The sequence below is a fragment of the Telmatherina bonti genome, assembly GCF_933228915.1.
Source record: "Telmatherina bonti genome assembly, chromosome: 15".
In the NCBI taxonomy this organism is placed as follows: domain Eukaryota; kingdom Metazoa; phylum Chordata; class Actinopteri; order Atheriniformes; family Telmatherinidae; genus Telmatherina; species Telmatherina bonti.
This window is the reverse complement of record NC_136613.1, coordinates 6,423,085-6,447,185: the sequence shown is the minus strand read 5'-3', so window position 1 is coordinate 6,447,185 and position 24,101 is coordinate 6,423,085. Positions and strand designations below refer to the sequence as shown.

At 41.7% G+C, this 24,101-nt stretch overlaps 1 protein-coding gene across 1 annotated transcript; it reads right to left on the bottom strand.

Annotated features, from left to right (window-relative positions):
* Positions 1–804: 804 nt before the first annotated feature.
* idh1 (isocitrate dehydrogenase (NADP(+)) 1) lies at positions 805–19,418 on the bottom strand. The gene is made up of 9 exons (XM_079253825.1): positions 19,325–19,418; positions 17,710–17,839; positions 10,348–10,639; positions 8,779–8,881; positions 8,335–8,512; positions 6,710–6,861; positions 6,484–6,624; positions 6,228–6,390; positions 805–1,548 (listed from the first exon to the last, which is right to left on the bottom strand). The coding sequence occupies exons 2-9, from the start codon at positions 17,829–17,831 to the stop codon at positions 1,455–1,457; spliced, it is 1,245 nt and encodes a 414-aa protein (XP_079109951.1). The 5' UTR covers positions 17,832–17,839; positions 19,325–19,418; the 3' UTR covers positions 805–1,454.
* Between the last annotated feature and the right edge of the window lie 4,683 nt (positions 19,419–24,101).

Here is a 24,101-nt window from a genome sequence, read left to right as displayed (position 1 = left end):
GCTTGACTAGTGTGGTATCAGTACACTTTTATTAATACCAAGTACACATGCTTGGTATTGAGCCGATATCCGTATTGGTGCATTGCTATTCCAAATCCAAAATATTCTTTCATTTCATTATTCACTTAAAAGCCCATTAAATACAAAACTTGGACCTAAAATAAAGAAGAATAAAAAGTCAAAGTGTGAAAGTGTGTGTTCCTGGTTCATCATCACCGCTGAGTGTATCTGTACCAGGACTTTGACCATGTGTTTTTGTCCCGATTCGATTCAGATTTTTTGGGTGCTGATTTGATTTAAATTGTGATTCTCAAAATTCTTCGATTTTGCTGATTTTTGTTGATTAAAAGCAAAAAAAAAAAAAAAAAAGTATAAAACCTTTTTTTTTGCTAATTCTTTTTTTTTTTTTAATTTGGAAAAAAGCAACACAAGCCAGACCATAATTTTGCTGCTATAATGCTCAAGAAGACAAGTAAAAAGATCAATAAAAATAATAAAAATGACAAAAATTTCTGAATGATTATTTTTATCTATTTAAAAACAATCAATTTTTTAAAAAAATAACAATTTTAAAATTGTGAAGCAAAAAATCCCGGTTTTTGATTATTTGATTTAATTTCTCCACCCCTAATTTGTACTGCCAGCGTGTGTGTTTATATGAAATGGGGCTTTTATTCTTTTTTCTTTTAACAACTTGTAAAAATCAACCAAAAAACTCTCTTTGTGCACAATAAAACCAGGAAGAACAGTTTTTCAACAACCACATAAGGTTTTATTTCAGGTAAATAATCTGTTAGCATGATTCTTAATGCTGACACACACACACACACACACAAACATGTTATACAACTTCATGAGTACAAAAAAAACTAAAAGAAAAGATTTTAGTTGATTGTTTAGAAGTAGCTCCAGCTGCAGGAGAGGAGCATCAACCTTCCTTTCAGTTCATATATCATCATCATGTAACATTGTGGAATGTGGTCGCGGCTGCAGAGCTGAGAGGTCCTACAGGCTGACTGAGCTCCGAGCTTCACGCCGTCCGGCGTTCCAGCTGCCTGAAGTCTCGTTGGCACGCAACAAGGCCGATCGACGGATGATTTGACACAGGATGGATAAGGCAGTGACGTTCTCGGCTCCCTTCCAGCACAGACTGGGAGCTAAGTGCAATCAGGGTGAAGAAGGACAGCGAGCCGTCGGGTCAGGGCGGCGTCTGTCTGCGTTTGTGTGTTTTCACCTTTCACAGGATCGGCTTCTCGCCATGCTGCTGCAGCAGGAAGAAGCCTGCGTTCCCGTCCACGAGGCTCCTCCCTCCCCGCCGGGGAAAGACCCCCTGCGGGATGCTCCTCAGCGCTTCGGCGGTAGCTTCACTTCCTGTGTAGATGTCTTTGTGGACGTGTGTGTGTGTGTACGGACTGTGTGTGCTTGTGTGTTAGTGCTGCAGCTGGGAGGGGACATCACAGCTTGGGCTGGCTGGCGAGCTTCATCTTCAGATTCTCCGCCAACTTGTCGAGGAACTCGAAGGTGTTCAGGTAGTCTGCGCGGGTCACGCTGCGAACACGAGAGAGAGAAGGTCAGAAACGTTTAGCTTCACGCGGTCGCTGCTGATTAACTGATGGTTTGAACAACTCTGCGCAGGATGACATGAAACCAATGCGAGGAAATTGTACAGCACCTGGACTGATAAAAGAGTTGCTTCTCGTTTCTTTTTTTCTTTTTCTTTTTTAAAGTGGAACTATTCTGTGCATTTCAAGTTAATTTATTTTTATTTCTGAGACCAGAAGGGCTGGGATTGATGGAGTTATTGTCACAAATGGCTTTATTTACTTCAGACCGACCCTCTCCGTAGGCTGTCAGATCAGCCTGCGGGCAAAACGAGTGGATTGAGACTCTTCCGCATTAAGCCCCGCCTCCCGCCACTGCACTACATCGGGAGCGCGCACCGCACCTGCTTTCACCGTCATTGTAACATCTCATAAACAGAAGGATTAGGCTCATATGAACTCAATAAAAAAAACAAAATACCATGTCAACACATAGCATCCAGCCCTACATGTTGGAACCTGAATCAGAGCCTGAAAACGAAGTGGAAAACAGCAACCCACAGCAACGAATGCAGCAGGATGTCTCTCTTTGGTAAACTCACCAGCCATCGTTGGAAATAACTTTATCCCACGTTTTCCACCCGCCTGATGTATTTGTACATGCCCTTGTTAACCAGTAGAAGGTATCCAATCACCCAACCTTATCCCCCGGGACGTCACAAGGATTTCCAAGTAGAAAAAACTCTCTAAAATGATACGTTTTTCATTACCATGGAAACCGAACGGAGAGAGTGCCGAAACTCAAACATGCTTTTAGGTGATAAAAAAAAACCAAAAAAAAAAAACAGTGCCGTTCACATGTCTGATGAGGATTCAACACTGTGACACTGTAGAAAGCTCAGAAAACTCCAAATACCATCATAGCACCCCTTTAATAGAAATACTCATCTATCAGAATAAAAAGCCTGATGACTTCCATATGCTGCAGTGTTTCTGTAAGTGGACATTTGCAACAGTTTTGCACCTTTTTGACCCGACACACCTGATGTAAATGTGTAAATATGCAGGTAAAGGCCACTTTGTGTCTTATCTGCACAGAGAGCAGCAGGAAAATGTTTTGCACAACTTTTTCTATGGAAGATAATTATTTACGCCCCCTAGCTGGTTGGACATTTTAAGGGTATTAAGAAAACCACTTTGCCTTAAATGGATTAATCATTTGTTGTGTTTTTATTTCATAAACCCCTTTCTGTGACGCCGGTTTGTCTCTCTGACACATTTGATGCGTTAGCTCTGACAGATAAAACTTCGGCTGGAACAGTGTCAAATGCTGCAAGCAAAACTGTTTTCACTAAAGCCTGACTGAAATCCTGCTGATAAGGACCGAGTGTCTCTTATCAGAAGGACCAGCCCAGGTCAGTTCGATCAAACAGCTGCTACTGATTAAATCTGAGGAGGTTTTGCTGCTGGAAGACCCAGAACCAGCCTGGAGCTTCATGGGTTGAGACTATTTACAAGCCTGATTGAGCAGCTGAAGCAATCATTAACTAGGGCTTGGCGATATGACGATATATATCGTTTGGACTTTATCGTTTACGCCACGATAAGGTGCTTTACTGCAGTATTTTACGTCAAGATCCGCTTTACGGTACGCTGCAATACATAAACAAACATGGAGGAAGACGGTAGCAGACGTGTTTCAGAGGATAATTCACTAAAAGATGAGCAGCCAACCCAACCTGATGATCTTGTTCCTAAAAGAGGGAAATTTCTGTGACATGGATGCGGTTTGGATATAAAAAGACCGACGTGGAACCGACAACAGACTAGCTCACAGTCCCAACAACGGACTCTGACACAACTAACTCATTTTATCACCTGCTCAAGAATCAGGATAAAGAATACAGAATAAAGAATAAAGTCAACCAGCAAAAGCAGCAAAAGCAGCGTCAAGTGGAGACGAAAGCTCGTAATAAACTCCAGACCAAACGCTGCAGCAGGTATTTACCTGTGGAACGTCATACGGCCATAGTTCCACCAGATGGAAGGAGATCACTGCTGCTGTTGCCTAGCAACATCTGACACATAACTGATGTCTGACACAACATTACACAAACGATTTCATATGTGGGGATATAAAATGAGCGACATGAGATTCTGGTCATGTCGCCCAGCCCCGCCATCAACAACTCTTGTGAAAAATGTCATAAAGTTACTCCAAACGTGTGTGGAGGACCTCTAAAGGAAAATATAAAAACCAAGACAAATCACGTCTACAACTGTCATCTTCCAGCGTAGAAATGTTCAGTTGCCTGAAGCAGATAAAAATCAGCTGATAAACACGATGGTGTAGTTCCAGTGCTGCTCTATCAAAGCTGGACTTTAACGTCACATTTCTCCTTTGAAAAGTCTGTAGAAGATGATAGAAGATATGAAAGAGAGCAGCATGTGATAACTGGGGCGCCTCATCAAAGAAGCATAGATCTAAAACACCACTTCACCATCAGCCGGAACAAAGAACTGACATGCAGAAGAAGAAAGAAGGTTTAAGATAATCACAGCCAGGGTCGGCGCTTTGAAACACAAAGCAAAAGAAAAGAAAAGCTGCAGATGTGGCACATTTCATCACTGCATTAAAACAGCTGCGTGTATTTATTTGCATAAATACAAAACACTACGGCATGAATTGAAGTTTTTAGGGAGTTGCTACTGAAAGGATCTATCCCCTTGCAGGGAGGATGGTCCAGCGTATCCTTTCCTGGAGCTGCAGAAACCAGAAAGAACGAAATCCTGCAGTATGTATCCCCATCCATCCAGACACTCTCCGCCGCTTATCCGGGGTCGGGTCGCGGGGGCAGCAGCTTAAGCAGGAAAGCCCAGACTTCCCTCTCCCCAGCCACATTTACCAACTCTGCGGGGGGATCCCGAGGCGTTCCCAGGCCAGCCGAGAGATATAATCCCTCCAGCGTGTCCTGGGTCTTCCCCGGGGTCTCCTCCCAGAGGGACGTGCCTGGAACACCTCACCAGGGAGGTCCAGGAGGCATCCTGACCAGATGCCCGAGCCACCTCAACTGGTTCCTCTCGATGCGAAGGAGCAGCGGCTCTACTCTGTTCTCCTCCCGGATGACCGAGCTCCTCACCCTATCTCTAAGGGAGAGCCCGGCCACCCTGCGGAGGAAACTCATTTCAGCCGCCTGTATACGAGATCTCCTTCTTTCGGTCACGACCCACAGCTCATGACCATAGGTGAGGGTAGGAACGTAGATCGACTGGTAAATCGAGAGCTTTGCCTTCTGGCTCAGCTCCTTCTTCACCACGACAGACCGGCGCAGAGCCCGCATTACTGCAGACGCCGCACCGATCCGTCTGTCGATCTCGCGCTCCATCCTTCCCTCACTCGTGAACAAGACCCCGAGATATTTAAACTCCTCCACTTGAGGCAGGACCTGACCCCCGACCCGGAGAGGGCAATCCACCCTATTCCGGCTGAGGACCATGGTCTCAGATTTGGAGGTGCTGATTCTCATCCCGGCCGCTTCACACTCGGCCGTGAATCGCTCAAGTGAGAGCTGGAGATCAGGACCAGATGAAGCCAACAGGACCACATCATCCGCAAAAAGCAGGGACCCAATCCTGAGCCCACCAAGCCAGATCCCCTCAACACCGCAGCTGCGCCTAGAAATTCTGTCCATATAAGTTATGAACAGAATCTGTGATAAAGGGCAGCCTTGGCGGAGTCCAACCCTCACCGGAAACGAATCCGACTTACTACCGGCAATGTGGACCAAGCTCTGACACCTGTCGTACAGGGACCGGACAGCTCGTACAAGGGGATCCGGTACCCCATACTCCCGGAGTACCCCCCACAGGAGCCCCCGGGGGACACGGTCGAATGCCTTCTCCAGGTCCACAAAGCACATGTAGACTGGTTGGGCAAACTCCCATGCCCCCTCCAGGACCCCAAAGAGGGTATAGAGCTGGTCCACTGTTCCGCGACCAGGACGAAAACCACACTGCTCCTCCTCAATCCGGGATTCGACTATCCGGCGGACCCTCCTCTCCAGGACCCCTGAATAGACCTTACCAGGGAGGCTGAGGAGTGTGATTCCCCTGTAGTTGGAACACACCCTCCGGTCCCCCTTCTTGAAAAGGGGGACCACCACCCCAGTCTGCCAATCCAGCGGCACTGTCCCCGATGTCCACGCGATGCTGCAGAGGCGTGTCAGCCAGGACAGCCCCATAGCATCCAGAGCCTTAAGGAACTCCGGGCGGATCTCATCCACCCCCGGGGCCTTGCCGCCAAGGAGCTTTTTGACCACCTCAGCGACTTCAGCCCCAGAGATAGGAGAGTCCACCCCCGAGTTCCCAGCAGACCCTCACAACACGTTTGGGCCCGCCAGCCTGACCGCGTATATGTATGTGTGTGTGTGTGTGTGTGTGTGTGTAAAAAAAAAGTTTTAGCTGCTTTTTAAGCATTCCCTTGGAGTATTTAGATCAATAACTATTAAAAATAAAAAAGATAAAAAAATAAAAGCACCTTTACTTCCTTGACCTGACTTGTTATCAGCAGATACCAAACATTTCAGGTCTAATCTGGGACTGGAATTACAGCCCGTAAACAGCATCTCTACGGCATCCGCTGTTACGTTGCCGTGACAGCAGATGTGCACTGCGTGTTGGACTAACTTTAGCAGGCCTTTGATGCAGATTGCCAAATCTTTGGTCATGAAACCAGCCTCGATGGTCTCGATGCAGACGGCCTCCAGAGCTTCAGAGAAGACCCGCAGCTCTGCGTTGTTGTCCAGCTTAGCCCGGTGCAGCAGACCCCGCGTCCACGCAAAGATGGAGGCTAAAGCAAAAAGGCATCCTCATCATCATCCTCGTCAGTGGATGAGTCCATTCAGGTTTTTACAGTTACTGTTAGAAAGGTTGATCCTCCTACCGATGGGGTTGGTGGAGGTTTCTTTTCCCTGTTGGTGTTGTCTGTAGTGGCGAGTCACCGTGCCGTGGGCGGCTTCTGATTCCACCGTGCGTCCATCAGGACAGATCAGCACGCTGGTCATCATGCCCAACGATCCGTAGCCTAAAAACAAACAGAGTTTATTCACTATAGGATGGATGATCTACACAGTTCATTACTGAACCTGTGATCAGTTTGTTCCACCAACCTTGTGCCACAGAGTCAGACTGCACGTCCCCATCGTAGTTCTTACAGGCCCAAATGAAGCCGCCGTCAGACTTCATGGCCTGAGCCACCATGTCATCTATGAGGCGGTGCTCGTACCAGATCCCTTTAGCCTCAAACTGAGCGCGATACTCCCTGAAACACAACAGATCACCTGAAACGTTTAAAACGCCAAATTCAGCCCTTTTAATTCCAGTTAACGTCCAGACGTTCTCAGCCTCCGTTGTCAGACTCAGACGATAACATGCAGAAAGATGAACGCAGATATAGCAGCTTAAAGTTTCTGCTACTATTTACCTGCTATCCTCACTAAGGCTCCGTTCAGACTGCAGGACTTGCTGCTCATATCGGACTTTTTTGTGAAATCCGAATTTTTTAAAAGTCCGTCCACATTTCCGATCAAACGTGACTTGTATGTGATCTCCTGTATGAACCTCATGCGCACCAGAAGTGTCCCGCATGTGTAGAAGACACGGCGACGTGCAGTGACGTCTTTGTGTTTGCAGAAGTAAATATGGACGACAGCAGAGCATTTGCTACTTTAAACGTTCAGTCCAACCGTAGCCACAACGTTGTGAATGGGTTCGTTTTAAGGAGACGTTTACGGAAGAGGAAAGCAAAAGTTTTGGTCGAGGCCTTTTGTGGAGCTGTGGCAGCAACAACTGTAGAGAGAAACGTTTGGGTACGGAGTCGCAGTCAGGATTGGTGGGAGAGTGATGTGAGCGCATTTACCGATAAAGAGTTCATAACAAAACACAGAATAATGACGTTTGTCGCGTGTCGGATTAATGCGACCTGACCGTTCATGCTGAAGTCAGATACATATCGGATTTGGGATCACATATCCAAGTCACTTCAGCCTGTAGTGTGTACGTAGCCTAAACCACCTCAGCTGCACCCCAAACGTCTTCTTGGCTTTATTCCAGCCACAGAGGATAATTATTTTCCTGCTTTTTTCATCATTTGTTGATTTTTGGCTGCTCCTGATTGGACATTACCGTCAGTTTAAGCTCTCTGATTGGTGGAAAGTGTCTTAAGAAGTAGCTTCAGCATATTAAATACATCAAAGTAGACATCTCTTAGCAACATAGTAGTGACTGGTAAGTTTGAAATACAGTATTGTGTTTAGAATAAATACTTAAAGATAATCATTAAGTTCTTTGAAAGATGGTTTGTTAAGTTTAAAACACAGTAACTGTGTTTTGGTTCATACTTCTGTACATGATTCATTGTTATCATACATGTACTTTTGTAAAAGCTGGAGAAGTCTTGCTATTTTTCTCAGACAGGACGGAAGGAAGTGTCTGTGTGTGTGCAGTGAACATGGCGACGGTTCATAAAGTTTGCATTCAACTTCAAAAGTGAGTTTTTTGTGCAACAGTGACAGTGTTTTTTTATGATGTAAATGTGAGAAATAATGATGTTTTCGTTGTGGATTTACCATATAAAGTCTAAACAAGCACTAATCTTGCAGCTGGATTGGAAACCTCCTGAACGGGATATAAATGCCTGGAAAGGGTAAACTATCCATCACAATCCAGCCGTTCCTGAGACACCGCTGACAGTAGAAACGACAGCGCTCATGGGGTTATGTTTGTGTGTCCGTACTTCTCATAGATTTCCTGGAAGATGTCTTTGAAGCGACCGTCGTACTTCTTCAGGATGGTGTTTTTGGTGCTGAGGTACAGAGGCCAGGCTTTAGACAGAGCCATCTGGAAGGAGCTGTGAGCAAAGTCCCTGATGGACTTATCGGTGTTGTACATTCCCAAGGCGACGCCGCCTGTGCCTGGAAGGACGCAACAACACAACCTGCTCAGACAACACACACACACACTGATCTATAAGCACAGATTACAGCTGTAACTCTCTGCTGACTAAACTAAATAAGATTTTACCATCTAAAAGAGGGTTTGATTGAAAATAAAACATGTTCCACGGTGCGCCAGTGGGACGTGTTTTTTCTCACTTCAGACTCTATATGCATTTATAATCTTTTTCTGAATATTAATGTGAAATAAATCAGATATTTAGACATGTTGGACATCTTCTTACCTTGGAAATCATGGACGACGTATTTCACAGGCTCTCCGTTTGTGGGAGTGTAGATCATCTCCACCCGTCCAGGTCCGGGCACCACGAAGTCCGTGGCTTTGTACTGAGGAAGAAGAGGAAAGAAGGCGTTTATTCACTCTGCGGTTCAAATACGGGAACAAATATGAAAGAGCTGCTAATTCATCATCTTCTGCTTCATTTGTGGATTTCTGCAGTGGAGAGATGCAGGACGAGAGCAAACAGGAGAACTTTATAATCTTCACGTGACTGAAAGCTGATTTTTTATTTTTTTCATTTTTATACTTACAGATTATAAATATTGTCGTGACTAATCTGATGAACTCCGAGCAGTCGGTACCAAATAATTTAAACTCCTTTTTGAGGGAGGTTTAACGCCATGCAGTGTGATTTTTACATGATGTCCAGTTAGATATGAATGATTGGGACCAGTTAGAAGGACCAGTTACGGAGGAAAACTGGAAAGTTTAGATAAAGTTCATTCCTATTCAACCATTTCCAGACATGGTTTGATACATAGGTTACATTACTCTACGGTTACACTGAATAAAACATCATTGGCAAGGGTCAAGTGTAAGCAAAATTATGCTAATTAACTTCATTTTTATGTTTCAAGTCCAAAGTTACAAAATTTGTCGACAGGTATGTCGACAAATAAATTGTTCTTGGCTTCTTAGAAGTAGTGGATGGTTTTAAAAAAAAAGTCAAGAGCAGCTCACGTTGATGGCATTATCTGTGCAAAACATATATCGTTCTGATATGGATGCAGAAAGAAGCTCCATCCATTATGGTTTGGGCGACCGCGATGACAGAAACTTTTTCTTTAAAGTCAGTTTATACTCACCGACAGAACTGATGATTTTAAGCATTTTTTAAAAAAAATAGGTTTTTGGTGTAAAGACTTAACCCTCGGTTGATGCTCCTTTTATACCTTGTCCTGGCGCCCTAACAGTTCATTTCACTGTGAAATCGTTGCTATTTGTCCGTGTTTGCCTCTATAACTTTTTTTTTTTTTTAATAGTCTCCTGGTTTACAGTTTTATCAAGCACACCAACACTTGTATTTTTTATTTTATTTATTTATGTTTAAACTAAAAAATGGGAAACAACATACGAAAAGTCAGTTTGTATCCTGATAAGCGTCGTAATAAACGTATTTAAATCTCGACAACAACATGAACATTCGCTCTTAAAAGTAACGAGCCTTGAAAGATGTCAGATCGAAGTTCACCTGACAACAACTGTGGCAGTCATAAACACATTAGCAGGACACACACACACACACACACACACACACACACACACACACACACATGTGTGCTGCTTCTGCAGCCTGTCATTCTGGTCCAAAGAGCAGCTGATAAAACATAATTATTGATCCTGTCTTTCCAGGCAACACCCCCCCCCCCCCCCTCCCCCACCCCTCCCCCATTGCCTGACTTGACCATTAACTAACTGAGCTCATAAAGAAAATGCAGCTGAGTGGAAAATTACCTCTCAGGGAGCTTCAGTAGCAGCTTTGTTCAGTGGAAGTGGAGTTTGTGGAACCTACCTGGTCTCCGTGCGCATGCCTGCCGATGATGATGGGTTTCAACCAGCCGGGCACCAGGCGGGGGATGTTCTTACAGATGATGGCCTCCCTGAACACCGTCCCTCCCAGGATGTTACGGATCGTCCCGTTGGGCGAGCGCCACATCTGCTTTAGTTTGAACTCCTCCACTCGCTTCTCATCTGGCGTGATGGTGGCGCACTTGATGCCCACGTTGTAGCGCCGGACAGCCTCCGCTGCCTCAACCGTCACCCGGTCGTCGGTGGCGTCTCGGTTCTCCATGCCGAGGTCGTAGCTGTGCAGGAGCAGACGGAGAGACCACATGTGCAGCAGTTAAATCCTGTGGTTTTCATATCTGATCCAGTTTCTGTACAAACGCTGAAGAATATTTGGTGCATTTCAGAAAGATAAACAAGTTTTCATGCACCAAACTGATAAATCTGCTGTAAATTTATCCTTTTGTAATTCTTAAACATCTAAATCATGTTCATTTACATCTGGAAATATCTGATCCTATACATACTGGCAATTAAATTATAAATAAAATCCAAAGATCTCGTTATTTTCCCAGTCAAAGGCAATAAAACTGTCTAGAAACCTTGCATCTTGTTATGCAAGGCGTGATTGACACACCTTTTCAATGAGTACACGGTTACAGGCTTTGGATCATCCGGACACTCAAAAGGAAATTTAAAAACTTTGGAAATTTTCTAAGATGTTTTTATAATGAGATTACAGCAGTGAGGGTGTCAGGATTGGGTATAAAAAAAGAAAAAAGCAACGGCCAAAGGTTTGGTCTTTGATGAGCTAGATTTCATTTGAAGTGTTTATATTGAATATGAACAAGATCATAATAATAATATCAATAATAATAATCATAATTTTAATGATAATAATAAAAGCCAGCCTTTTTCCATGGTTGCCATGGTAATACACTTTCTCCTATTAGAAAGTTTTCAACAACATTTGGTCCCCAACTTGTCATGAAGCTTCCTGCCAATTTTGGAGTCTATCACATGAATCACCTCAGACTACTTCACCAAAACACAAGGCCATGAAGTAGAAAAATGGGGTAAAAAAAACTAGCTTAAACTCCAAGATGGTGGACACCCCGTCACCATAGCAATAGATGTTTGATTGACTTTTTTGCTTGTCTTGGGGTATTACACTTGTGTGCCAAATTTTGTTGCCATACGACAAACTAGACTTTCAAGACCCAGTTCGTTGGGGGATTTTTTTCATATCTAGGGGGCGCTATATAGCAGTTTTTAAATTGGAATGTATGCGGACCATAGATTATCACTATTTTTGCCGGGCTTGTGGTGTGTGCCAAATTGTGTGTGTGTGGAATGTTGGCCAAAGATGTTGGGATTGTGTGGAAATGTCCCAGTGGAAAGGATGAGGACAGAAACCAGTGCTGGATGGTCGGGACCAATAAGCCTCAGGCAGCTCTGCAGGAAAAACCTTCATGACTCAGGAAGACCTTGGAGAAGCCTTGTAACTACCAGTCCACCAGTAGATCCAGAACCAGAACCTGAAACTGGAGAACATGAGGAGAACAGACAGGAACGCTGTGCTGAAACAGCTTCTTATGGGGAAAAGGGACGTCTGCTTCTACGTTGGAAAGACGAGACAGAAAGCTGTGCTGGTGTGGAGGACATCCGTGTCCACTGAGGACTTCCCATGCGTTAAATTACCACTGATGCAGAGATGATGATGGGATTGAGGAGAGGCAGATGTGGGTTTACTGCACATCTTCCAGCAAAATGTGGCTGAATCACAAGACAAAAAAAAACCCCTAATAATCCCAGCAACAGAGGCCTGAAGGGGGCTGCTCTGCTTTAGCTAATGAGATTATTTATGCTATTTAAGCAGCAGCCCTGGAACAGGAACTCACCGGGCACTGAAGTGGACATATGACACTGCTTTGGTTGGCTCGAAGGCTGATTTTGTGCAACGACCATCATGTGGAACGTCAGAGAACACATTAATGAGTGCTGAGAGAGTGTGAGCTTGCATAAAGTCCAGAATAAGTCAAACTGCTGCTGGGACTTTGTTCCTGCCAGACTGAAGCTAATTCCACTTCTGGTCCAACCGGCCACAGCGCCCTTATTCCACTTTCTCCCCAGCACCGCTTGTTCATCCTCTGTGCTGTACTATTCACATCTTTAATGAGGCGATCAGACGCTGACACTGGTTTGTCTGCTGACATCCCCCGTGCCGACTGAAAACGTGCTTATCGTTCCCTTCAGGTATTAGGCCGGGTGTGTTTGTGTGGGTCAGCCGGCTTTGTTTAAAAGCACCGGTCACCTTTCGACTACTTTCTCCCTCCCTGCCTCAGAAAGCTGAAACCAAACCAAGCGAGGACTACCTGGACCCTGAACAGAGCGGAAGACGCAGATTTAACCAAAGCATTCGAACTTTTCATCCCCAGGAGGCCAGTTTCCAGTGTCGCTTCAAGACTGGTGAAAAGTTTCATGAAACTCAAGCAGGATGTGAAATTCGGACAAAGCAAGAAGTTATTTAACTTGTGTAAAGATCTTGAACGTGTAGGACGTGGATCCTGTAACGTCTAACCAGCCATGTTTGTCAGAAAACCAGTCAAGTTTGGCATCATAAGGAAAAGCTGTGAACGCACCGTCCTCTGTTCAATTCAACTTCAATTCAATTCAACTTTATTTATATAGCGTCAAATCACGGCAATGCCATCTCAGGACGCTTTACAGACAGGAAAAAAAAAACCAAAAACATAATGAAAGCCAATTCATAATAGCCTATATAAGGAAACCAACAGATTGAGTTGGAGGCTCCAACTCAATCTACCATCCTGAGCAAGCACACGGCGACAGTGGGAAGGTAAAAACCCCCTTCTCTGTTGGACTAACTTCATCGTTTTTTTGCACTTCGGACGTTATAAAAACCTTTAATTTACCCTTTGTAAGGCACTCAATGAAATACTTTAACATGAGAAATTTGAACTTTAAAGTGTCCTTCTGGTGCGTAACAAGACTTTCATTCTGTTACGTTCTTTAAAAGTAATTAGTTTCATACTGAAAATAAAAGAAAACCAAGTGATCCAAAATAGTCACTTGGCCTGTCCATGATGGTTTAACAGGTTTAATAAACAGTTTAGAACATTATAAAACACTTAAGAATAAAATTTTTTTTACTAAAAATACTTTTAACATACATTAGTATAACCAGAATTAAAAACAGCAAATATTAAATAATAGAATATCTATATTACTATATAAATTATACATTTTATTATTTATAACAAAGTATTTTATTTGCACAATGGATCGATAGATGTTATTGTTACAGTAATACTACTATAATTATAAACTATGATCAGCTGTGTTACTTGAAAAGCAGTTATAATTATGATGTTATAAATAAACAAATATAACTGAATAAAGAAAGAATAAATGTTCAAAATTAAAACTGCAATTTGGATATAAAAGAATGTTAAAGTGTCAAAATTTAATACAAAAACTATCCAGCTTATTCCCAGTTTCTAGCTATAGATTTTCTGAAAATGGGTCATATTTTTTAATAAATCATTGTGAAATACCCTATAAGCATTTGGCAAGACTGGAATATATTTTCTCTAATTATGTTTGTTTGAGAAGAAAACTCTAACAGGTATGGCCGACTAGAAGAACAGAACATAAGACTAAAATTAATCTCTGTTTACCTGTCCAGAGCATATGATCAAATACGATCACTTAGTTTTTCACATGATCATTTCATCAGTTTATCAGAGTCTACCACCAGCAACATATCTGGCGTTATGTAGCACTACTTTTCAACCACCTCATGGAAAAGTCTTGTAAAAATCCCATGGTTTTTAGAGAGAGAGAGTTTTAGAGACCCGGCAGTAAAGATCAAACTGCAGAACCGGATTTAAGTTTCCAGGAAAAAAGGTGAAAGGTGTTTACAATAAAATGTTTTATTATTACTATTAATATTAATATTAACTTTCAGGTTCTGTCTCTGCATCATGTAACAGTACTGTCATTACATTCATGTCAGAATAAATATTTATTGTTAGAGAGAAGAGCATCAGCCTCAGACATCTGCTACTGTACATCTATAAGTCATGGTAGGAAGGACCTGTTGAATTAGGTTGAAACTGTCTGCACAACTGACGAGATGAAGGTGAGACAACAGCATATTTCTACAGTTTCCTCATCTGAGCTGAAATCTCATGTCTGATGTAACTAAAAGAAGATGGAAAACCTGAAGTTTGTGATTCACCAAAATTACTTTTTTTTTTTTTTTTTTTTTTACTATTTAGCAAAATAATGAAGACATTTTGCTGTTAAAAACTCAGAATAACATCAACTTTTTGCAATCTTCCAGAAAATGTTCCCAAGGCTTGACAGAAATGCACCTCAGGACCCGAGACAGGTGGATGAAAACAGCTGCACATATCAGACTGCCGAGTTTTCGTGCATCTGCAGCAAAGATCAGCGTCTAAATGTTTAAAATCACTGGTCAGGAAGGGGCAGCGTGGCGTGCATCAGACCCCGTCACGGGGGTGTTTTATCACTCTGCGCTCAACTGAGAGCAGCTCCAGTGACTGGAAGGGTGTGTAACACGAAGTTCTAAAGTATTCATGTAAGAAATGTGTTATTACACCAGCAGAACTGAACGTGTGCCTCCAGAATCAGCTGCACAAGAAATCAACTTTTATGATCTCATGCAGGAATTGTGAACAAAATGCATTAAAATGTGTGAAAAGGAAGAACGCGTGTAGAGAGAAAGGTACAGTAAGTGAGTGGCGATCTGCAGGAAGGTCGTGTAAATAACACGTCAGGGTGAAGTTCATGGAGGAGATAAGAAGAGGTCAAAGGAAGAAGGTTAAGTCCAGAAGTCATAAAAACATAGCAGTGACTCGTTCATAAAACACGTTAAGTCAGTGACTGGAGCAGTTTGCTTTAGGAAGGTGTGTGAGGCAACTAATACATACTTCACAATCAGTCATAAGCGGGGGGGAGGCAGGGGCGATAGGGTCCTCTCATGCCCCTATTCTCGGGGCTTTACTGGGGGGGGGTACGGGTGGGGGAAGAGTGCCATCCATTAGACCTGAGTCTGGGCTGACCTGGCTGTAGGAGGGTTGTCGCCGGCCCGGGGGGGGTGCTGGGTCAGCTGCATCTGTGGAGTGGTGGGGGGGACGCTGGGAGTGGTGGGCGGTAATTATGGGGGCCCTGATCGGGGCCATCCTGTCCTCTGCCCCCTCTGGGACATCTCACATGGGACATGATGGAGGGGTGAGGTGAGGATGTGTGGGAGTGGGTGTATGGGGTTACAGATGGATGGTGCGGTGGCTGGGGGGGGGTTAGGGTTGGGGATATAGGTTGGTAGGGGGGTGAGGGGATAGGGATGTGTGCGGATGAGTAGATGTGTGTGTGTGTGTGTGTGTGTGTGTGGAGGGGTATGTTGGTGGGTGGGTTGTATGTAATGGGGTGTGCCTGTGTTGGAGGAGTGAGGGTGTCTGTGGGTGGTGGAGGGGTGTTTGGTGGGGCATGTGTGGTTGGGTAGAAGTAGAGGGATGGGGTGTCGGGGTGTGAGCGTGTGTGGGGGCGATTGGGGTTCGTGTGACTTGGTATGGGTGAGTGAGTAGAGGTGGGGTGGGGTTGTGTGTGTGATGGGGGATGTGTGTGGATTGTGGAGGGGTGTGTGGATGGGGGCTGAGAGGGGAGTGCGTGTTGGGGGAGGGAGGGTATGCATGTTTATGTGTGTGTGGTTTGGTGGTGGTGGGGTGGTGTCCTGTACCCAGGGAGCGCAGCTGGTGCGCTGGGGTGCGACCTGGCTGCCGCTAGGTGGCGGTCTGGGGATCCTGGTCCTCCGTCGGTGTGGGCTGTGCCCTCTGCCTGCGGGGGCGGGGGGCTGCTCACGGGCTCTTGGGGCCCTGGGGCCTGCGCTCTGTCTGCCCTGGGTGGCCGGTGCCCGGCGGGATCGGCCCTTGCCGGCCTGGGCCTGCTGGGGCCTGTTCCCCCTGACTGCGGGGGACTCTGGTTGGGCACCTCCTTCGCCACCTCCTGGGCAGATGCATGGCTGGCTCTGGAGTGGGGGGGTTGGGATCTGTACCTGGGGGTGACTGTCGGTTACCCGGGTCTCTGGGTTCTCCTGGCCTGCCTCTAGCCCTAGGCGGGCGGGGTCACATTGGCATGATCACTCTTCTCTGAACACGTTCCACTCTGAATGTTCTGCATGAATGTTCTGCATGTGTCACAGTCACTGAGTCATCCAGCAAGTTTATTCACTAACAGCAGGTACCTCTCTTTCTGTCTTTTTGATTTAACTTGCTAGTTTCTTGTGTGGGTGTATATATTTATGTGTGTGGGTGGGTATGTGTGTGTACATATGTATGTATGTATATGTCTGTATGTATGTGCATGGATATGTATGTGTATATGTATGTATATATATGTATGTTTGTGTGTATATATATATGTATGTATGTATGTATATCTATCTATATATATGTATGTATGTATGTATGTATATCTATCTATATATATGTATGTATGTATGTATGTATGTATATCTATCTATATATATGTATGTATGTATGTATGTATATCTATCTATATATATGTATGTATGTATATACTGTATGTGCGAGTGTATATACATATATATGTAGGTGGGTATGTATGTGCATATACATGTATGCATTGATCTCTTTTTGTTTTTTCTGTTCTCTTTTCTGTTCTCTTTCTGCCCCTTTCCTGTCCTTTCCGGTCCAGCAGCATAAACTCTGTAACTAACTATTAACTATTTAATAGTTAGTTAATAATAATAGTTAATAATAGTTAACTATTATCCAAAGCAAATAGAAAAATAAAATAAGAATCAAGAAATACAAGGGGATCATTACATCTATAAAAGTTCCCCTTGGCAAAATAAATTTGCTCAGCAGAACACAGCATCCAGAACATCAGTCTGCTTGCTTAAATGCTGGACAAGACAAAAAAAAAGAAAAAAAAAAAAGAAAGGAAGGTGTGTGAGGAAACGTCCCGGCTGGGTGCATCTCATCACAGCTGCAACTTTTCCTTTCCACAGAAGAAAAACAGCAGAATCTCTGTCAGTTCGCTTTTATTGTGCAACTCTCAGTTCCTCCCTGAGCTAGACTCGCTTTTCACACACTCCGCCGAGCAAATACAAGATAAACGAGTTGAACAAGAAGGACAAAACCTGCAGGACCTCTCACCTGCTTTCCCCTCCCACCGTTATCGTTTGCATCAGTCAAACTAAAACTTGGGATCTTGGTCGTGATCTTAGAGCTTTATAATAAACAGCAGCATGATGTGGTGACTGCACATGTCAGAGATCTGCATGGAGACGCATCCTCACCTGTGCAGGTCCAGTTCCAGGTATGGGAAGATGAGCTTGTCCTTAATGAGCTCCCAGATGACCCGAGTCATCTCATCTCCCTGCATCTCCACCACAGAGCCGGCCTTGATCTTCTGAGACATCTTCCAGCCTGAACAGAGACGGACGAGAGAAACTGTGTGTCATACCAGTCTGCACTGGTTTCCTGTTTGCTTCCCAGTTGGTTTTAAAAGACTTTTATTAGTTTTTAAAGTTCTGAAAGGTCAAAAAGGTCCTCAGTATTCACCATGCTTGTTTTTAGCTTCTGAACCTCTCAGGTGGTCGCAGACTGGTCGGTTACTTATTCCTGCAGGGAGGACTGAAGCGTACGGAGAGACATGGTTTAGCTTTTGTGGAACCGCCTGTCGGACCACCTGAGGACACCTGGGAGGGTTGATATTCTTAAAAAAAAGCTTTAGACTTACTGTTTCAGGAAAGCTTTTAATTAATTATTATTTTAAACTATAATTACTATTTAATTATCTCCTTTTATACCTTATTTAACTGTATTTTTAACCTATTATATATTTTTTAATTTATTTATTTTTCAGGGGATTTTGTTTTATTTTATTTACATATTATTGCCTTTTTTAAAATATATATTTTTATATTGTTTCTCCAGTGTATAAAGTTTGATTTGATGTGATTACCTCTGCTTAAAACTAAATAACTAAATTATTGATAATGACACTAGCACAGATTTTCCTCCCTGCCTTTGACTAATACGATTATTATCTCGTACACAGCACCACACACACACTGGGGTTTTTCTCCCATTCTTTCAATGAATGAATTCATTCACATGGACTTGTGTGTGTGTGTGTGTGTGTGTGTGTGTGTGTGTGTGTGTGTGTGTGTGTGTGTGTGTGTAGAGAGCAATGACTCAGCGTTTAATATCCAAGATTAGCTACAAAACAATCCTCTTAAATGGAAAGTCTATTAAACTGACCTGTGCAACAGTTTCCTGCAATATAAAGTAAATAAATATGACAAACATAAGCCGATGTTGGTTTAATATACAAATATTAATAATAAATATATATAAATGCATTTGGAAAGGGGAACTGTTTGGAGGGTAAAAGGCATTTTACACACTTGCAAACCCTGCTGCTGGTGTGTGTGTATGATCTGCTTGCTGAGTGACTTCTGCCCTGGTTTGGGTTATTACACACTGTTCTGCCTGCATGGTTTGATGAAGAGGAGACCACGCACACACAGCGCACGGACAACCTCTCATATGTGCCTTTTGTCTGGCGCATCTAGGCAGAAATCTCCTGGTAAATATCAGCCTGAAACATGAAACCAGGAAGAGGATTTTCCTGCAAAGGGCCTGAAGACCCACCGTTTGCTTACTGCCACTTCCTCTCACATACAACCCCCAGCAGATGTTCACATCTGTTTACTCACACACAAACAGGCAGGAACAGAAAGAAAAATAAACCAGCTTTGTTTTTAAATGTCTGCAGGTTTCTAAGCAGACTGCAGAAAACCAACAACACAAAGATACGCATCCAGATAAGGTTGTCGGGCACTTCAATGCCGTGTACGTTGCCTGTTTGGTGTTCTGCAGGAAGAAATGGGAATAAAAACCGCTTACCTTTTTATGTGAAGCTCCTTTAAACTGTCAGCGACGAGGTGAGGAAGCGGAGTGACCTGACAGCGGATCAGGCTGCAGCAGAGCCGGTTTCCACATCCACAGCGCTCTGGCAGGACGGCCGACCAATCAGAGAGCAGCTTACTTCTGTTCGCCAATCAGATGAGCTCACACAATAGGAGGGGCAGACGCGACTCGCTGATTGGCTTAGGTGCAGTGCGCCCGCCCACAAACCGTATAATGGCGGATCTGGAACGTCTTACACACAAGCTGAGCTTTGCAATGTTTTCACAAGAACTTTTTGAACACAACACCCTCATTAGAGAGCTTGAAAATCCAAAGGCCTTAAAAACTACGTGCATTTGGGATGAATTCTTATTTCACTGATACTTTGATGTGTATGTGTATGGCTGTATGCACAGGTGAAGATACTCAGTTTATATGGATTTTCCAAAGCTTTTATATTCTCTTCGTACCTCTTTTCATTTAATTCTTGACCCCCTGACTTATCAGTTTATGTTCTGTATGTTTTGTTTGTGTAATAAAAAAAAATTGGGAGGAAAAAAAACCCTTACAGTGACACTTTTGGTTCTGTTCTACGGAATGCCTGCAGTGACATTAAAAGACAGAAAATTAACTAAAATACAGTTGTGCTCATATTTATTCACACCCTTTCATCAAAGAAGGAAAAAAACAGCTGCATGTAAAATAAGCTGAAATTGACTAAAGTAATAATAAATAAAGATTTTATGAAAATCATTACATTATTTTCTAATTCTGGTTCAATGGAAACATTTAAAAAAAAAAAAAAGCAAACAGATAAGATCATTTATTACATATTACATCACTCATTAACTAATATTTAGTTGAACAATCTTTTAATGTTTCCGCTACAGTCAGGTGTTTTCTGTTCCTCTCAGTCAGACTTCTGCACCTGTTGACAGGTATTTTGTCCCACTGTTCAACAGAAAAGTGCTCTAATTTGTCCAGGACACATTTGTTTTTTTTTCTTTCTTTCTTCAACACAATTAAATGAAAAAACAGTGTCTTATATTACTAAATTATATTTTTGCAAATTTTTAGCTATTGTTCCTTTTTTAAGTCTCCAGTTATTTGAGTGACTGTTGTAAATTCAGCCTTTTCTTTAATGAAAGGGGATGAATACATATGAGCACAGCTGTATTAGTAAATTAATTTAGAATTTAAAACACAGAAAAGTTGCTAAAGTATTACAATAAATTACAATAAATGTACAAATAAACAAGTGAACATTAAAATTGTCATGTTTTGATCATAGACTGTATGGTTTTAAATTATTTATTCAATGCATTTAATGTACAAAACAACTTAAAGGGCTTTAATTCAATTAAATTCACCTTTATTTGTACAGCGCCACTTAATAACAATGTCACCTTAGGGCACTTACAGAGCAACACATCAGTTTGATTTCATAATAAATAGCCTAGAACCAACAGATTGCATCCAATCTCAACATTGATCCAATCTCCCATCCAGAGCTGCACAACATTAAAAACATTACGGACAGGTGCAAAAGAAATATTAGTAGGAAAAGTAATATAAACTAAAAACAAGAATAAAAAACATTGAAATATAAACAAGCTAAGAGAGAAAACGACAATGAACTACATATGAGCAACCTGCTATGAGTGATGACACATTTGTGCCCAACTGCTAAGAAATTATATATTAAATATGAGTGCAGTAATCTGTTAAAAAGAGGTGTTAATTTCACAGATTTATCTCTCAATTATTGGTTTAATTTAAAAAACCCTGAAAGCAATGCCAAACTAATTAGATAAATATAGGTTATACATTTTTACCATTATCTTAGGATCCCCCTGAGGAGTCCCAATGATCCATGATCATTTTGCAAGAGAAAAGTGATCCATCTTGATCTGTAATTTCACGTCTTTGAATGTGCAGCATTTGAGAGCGTTGCTGAACATATAATCTACATTCATTTGTAAAAAATGTGCTGCTGAATGTCTTGAATATTATGCCTATAAATGACTCCATGAAAAGTTTAAAAAATAGGACTTGGATGGACTTGCTTACCTGAAGTTTTCCCATAAAACAGAGCGCGAGTCAGACAAACGTCTTCTTCTCTGCTCAGCTGTGGTTTAATTTACCTCTAAATCGTTTAAAGCCTGACTCAAGAAAAAGTCTTTATTTGTGATTTTAACACAACGTGAATAAATATAATGACCTGAAATCATAGTAGTAGTACACAAGATATCCACCAGGGGGCAGAATACAACCATCAGCTTGTGTACAACAGAGTTTTGAGCAAAGTTAATTTTACACAGAAAGTCATGCAAAAGGTTTCAGAAACTCTATGAATTATTATACATATAGCAGGTTTATTGTGATCTGTATCAGGACTCTGATGTTTCTTGGTATCTGAGTCATGAGAAAAGCTTTGCAGTAAAGCCTCTCTAAGCTTCTTATAAGGCAGAGAAGGGACAAGCTAAACAAGATAAAGTAAACAGCCTGATTTTTAAATATGAGCCGTGAACCTTGAAATTAAAAGTGTTGTCTTTTAAAAAATCTTTATAACATTAACCCCAAAATCTCTCCTATGACTCCTTTAACCTGAGCGATGTGCTTCAAGCCAGGGGTGTCCAAGGCCGGATCTCCTGCAGGTTTTCCATGTGTCCCTGTTCCAACACATTTGGCTCACATTAAATAGATCCAACAGCCAATGAAGTTCTGCACAGTGACTCATTCAGGTGTGTTGGAGCAGGAGAACATGGAAAACCTGCAGGTTTGTGGCCTTCGATGACCGGCGGTGGACACCCCTGCCTTATGCTTTTATTTAGGTATGTAAGTACAGTTATTTTAACAAGATAAAAAGTTAGGGCTGTTCTGCTAAGTTGTCTGTGGTGAACGCATCTAAATGGATTTTTTATTGGGAGAAAACAGAAAATCTTCAGTTTGATGGCAATTGTTTCATTATGTGCATATTTATTCAGTAAGCAGAAAAGCACTGCTTGGATTAACGTTATCTGGCTTCAAACTTTCTGCCACACCTGTAAATGTTGAGTGATTGTGTTCGTCAACTCCTTGGAAGTCTTATGAAGTTTTTTTTTTAAAGAACCAGTTTTAAACAGGATCTCTACGTTCTTTCTTGTGAGCAGCCGACACAAAGACACTATCTAATATCTAAGGTAATATATATATATATATATATATATATATATATATATATATATATATATATATATATATATATATATATATATATATATATATATATATATATATATATATGTATAGATATAGATATATGGTATACATACATACATATATATATGTCTATATCTATCTCTCTCTCTCTCTCTCTATATATATATATATATATAGATATATGGTATACATACATACATATATCTATCTCTCTCTCTCTCTCTCTCTCTCTCTCTCTCTCTCTATATATATATATATATATATAGAGAGAGAGAGAGATAAATATATATATATATATATATATATATATATTATATATATATATATATAGATATAGATATTCATTCATTCATTCATCTTCTGAACCGCTTAATCCAATTCAGGGTCGCGGGGAAGCTGGAGCCTATCCCAGCTGGCGTTGGGCGACAGGCAGGGTACACCCTGGACAGCTCGCCAGTCCATCGCAGGGCTATATAGATATATGTATACCATATATCTATATATATCTATATATATGTTAGCAAGATAGATAGATATTTTTATCTATCTATTTATTAGGGCTGCGACAATATGTTTTTGATTCGATTCGATTCCGATTTTTTTGGGTACCAATTCAATATAAATTGCGATTCTCACAATTCTTTGAAATTGCTGATATTTGTAGATTAAAAACAAGAAAAAGAAATATATAAAACTTTTGTTTTGCTCGTCATTTTTCTTGATTTCAATGAGGAAAAAAACAACACAATAAGCCAGACCATCATTCTGCTGCTATAACGCCCAAGAAGTTAAAAGATCAATAAAAATAATAAAAATGACAATAATTTTATAATGGATTATTTTTACTTATTTGAAAAAAAATTATTTTTTTTTGACAAAAAAAAAAGACTTTAAAATTGTGAAGCAAAAATAGATAGATTTTTTATTCTATCTATCTATCTATATCTATATATATATATATATATATATATATATATATATATATATATATATATATATATATATATATATATATATGAATTAACGCTCTATCTATATATATATATATATATATATATATATATATATATATATATATATATATATATATATATATATATATATATATAGATAGAGCGTTAATTCATTTCTTTTGGAGCTGCGGAGCTGTTGTATTTTGCGCATTGAGACCAGAAGATGGCGCAACGTGATTGCGCAGATTGATCCGAGTCTTTTCCCTGCAAGTCCAGGAGTCCGCATCCATCATGTGGTCCAGAAGAAAACAAGAAGAAGAAGAAGAAAATAAACCTTCTGGTATTTTTCCTTTGCTTTGTCTGTCTATGAAACGATGGAGTGAGTAATAAGTCACATCCTGTCTGACTTCCTGTGTTTCTGCGTTAAACTGAGTCGGACTGAAATGTGTCTGACTGAGACTTTCTTCAGCTTTATCTGGGCTTTTCTTCATCCATGCAGACTCTCCTCTTCCTCTGCAGCAGCTCCTGGGTCTCGTGGGATTTCTGAGTCGTGTGCGTCACATCAAGGGAAAAGGCCACTGGCTTCCAAATCTGAATCTCTTTGTTGTCTCCCACCTCCT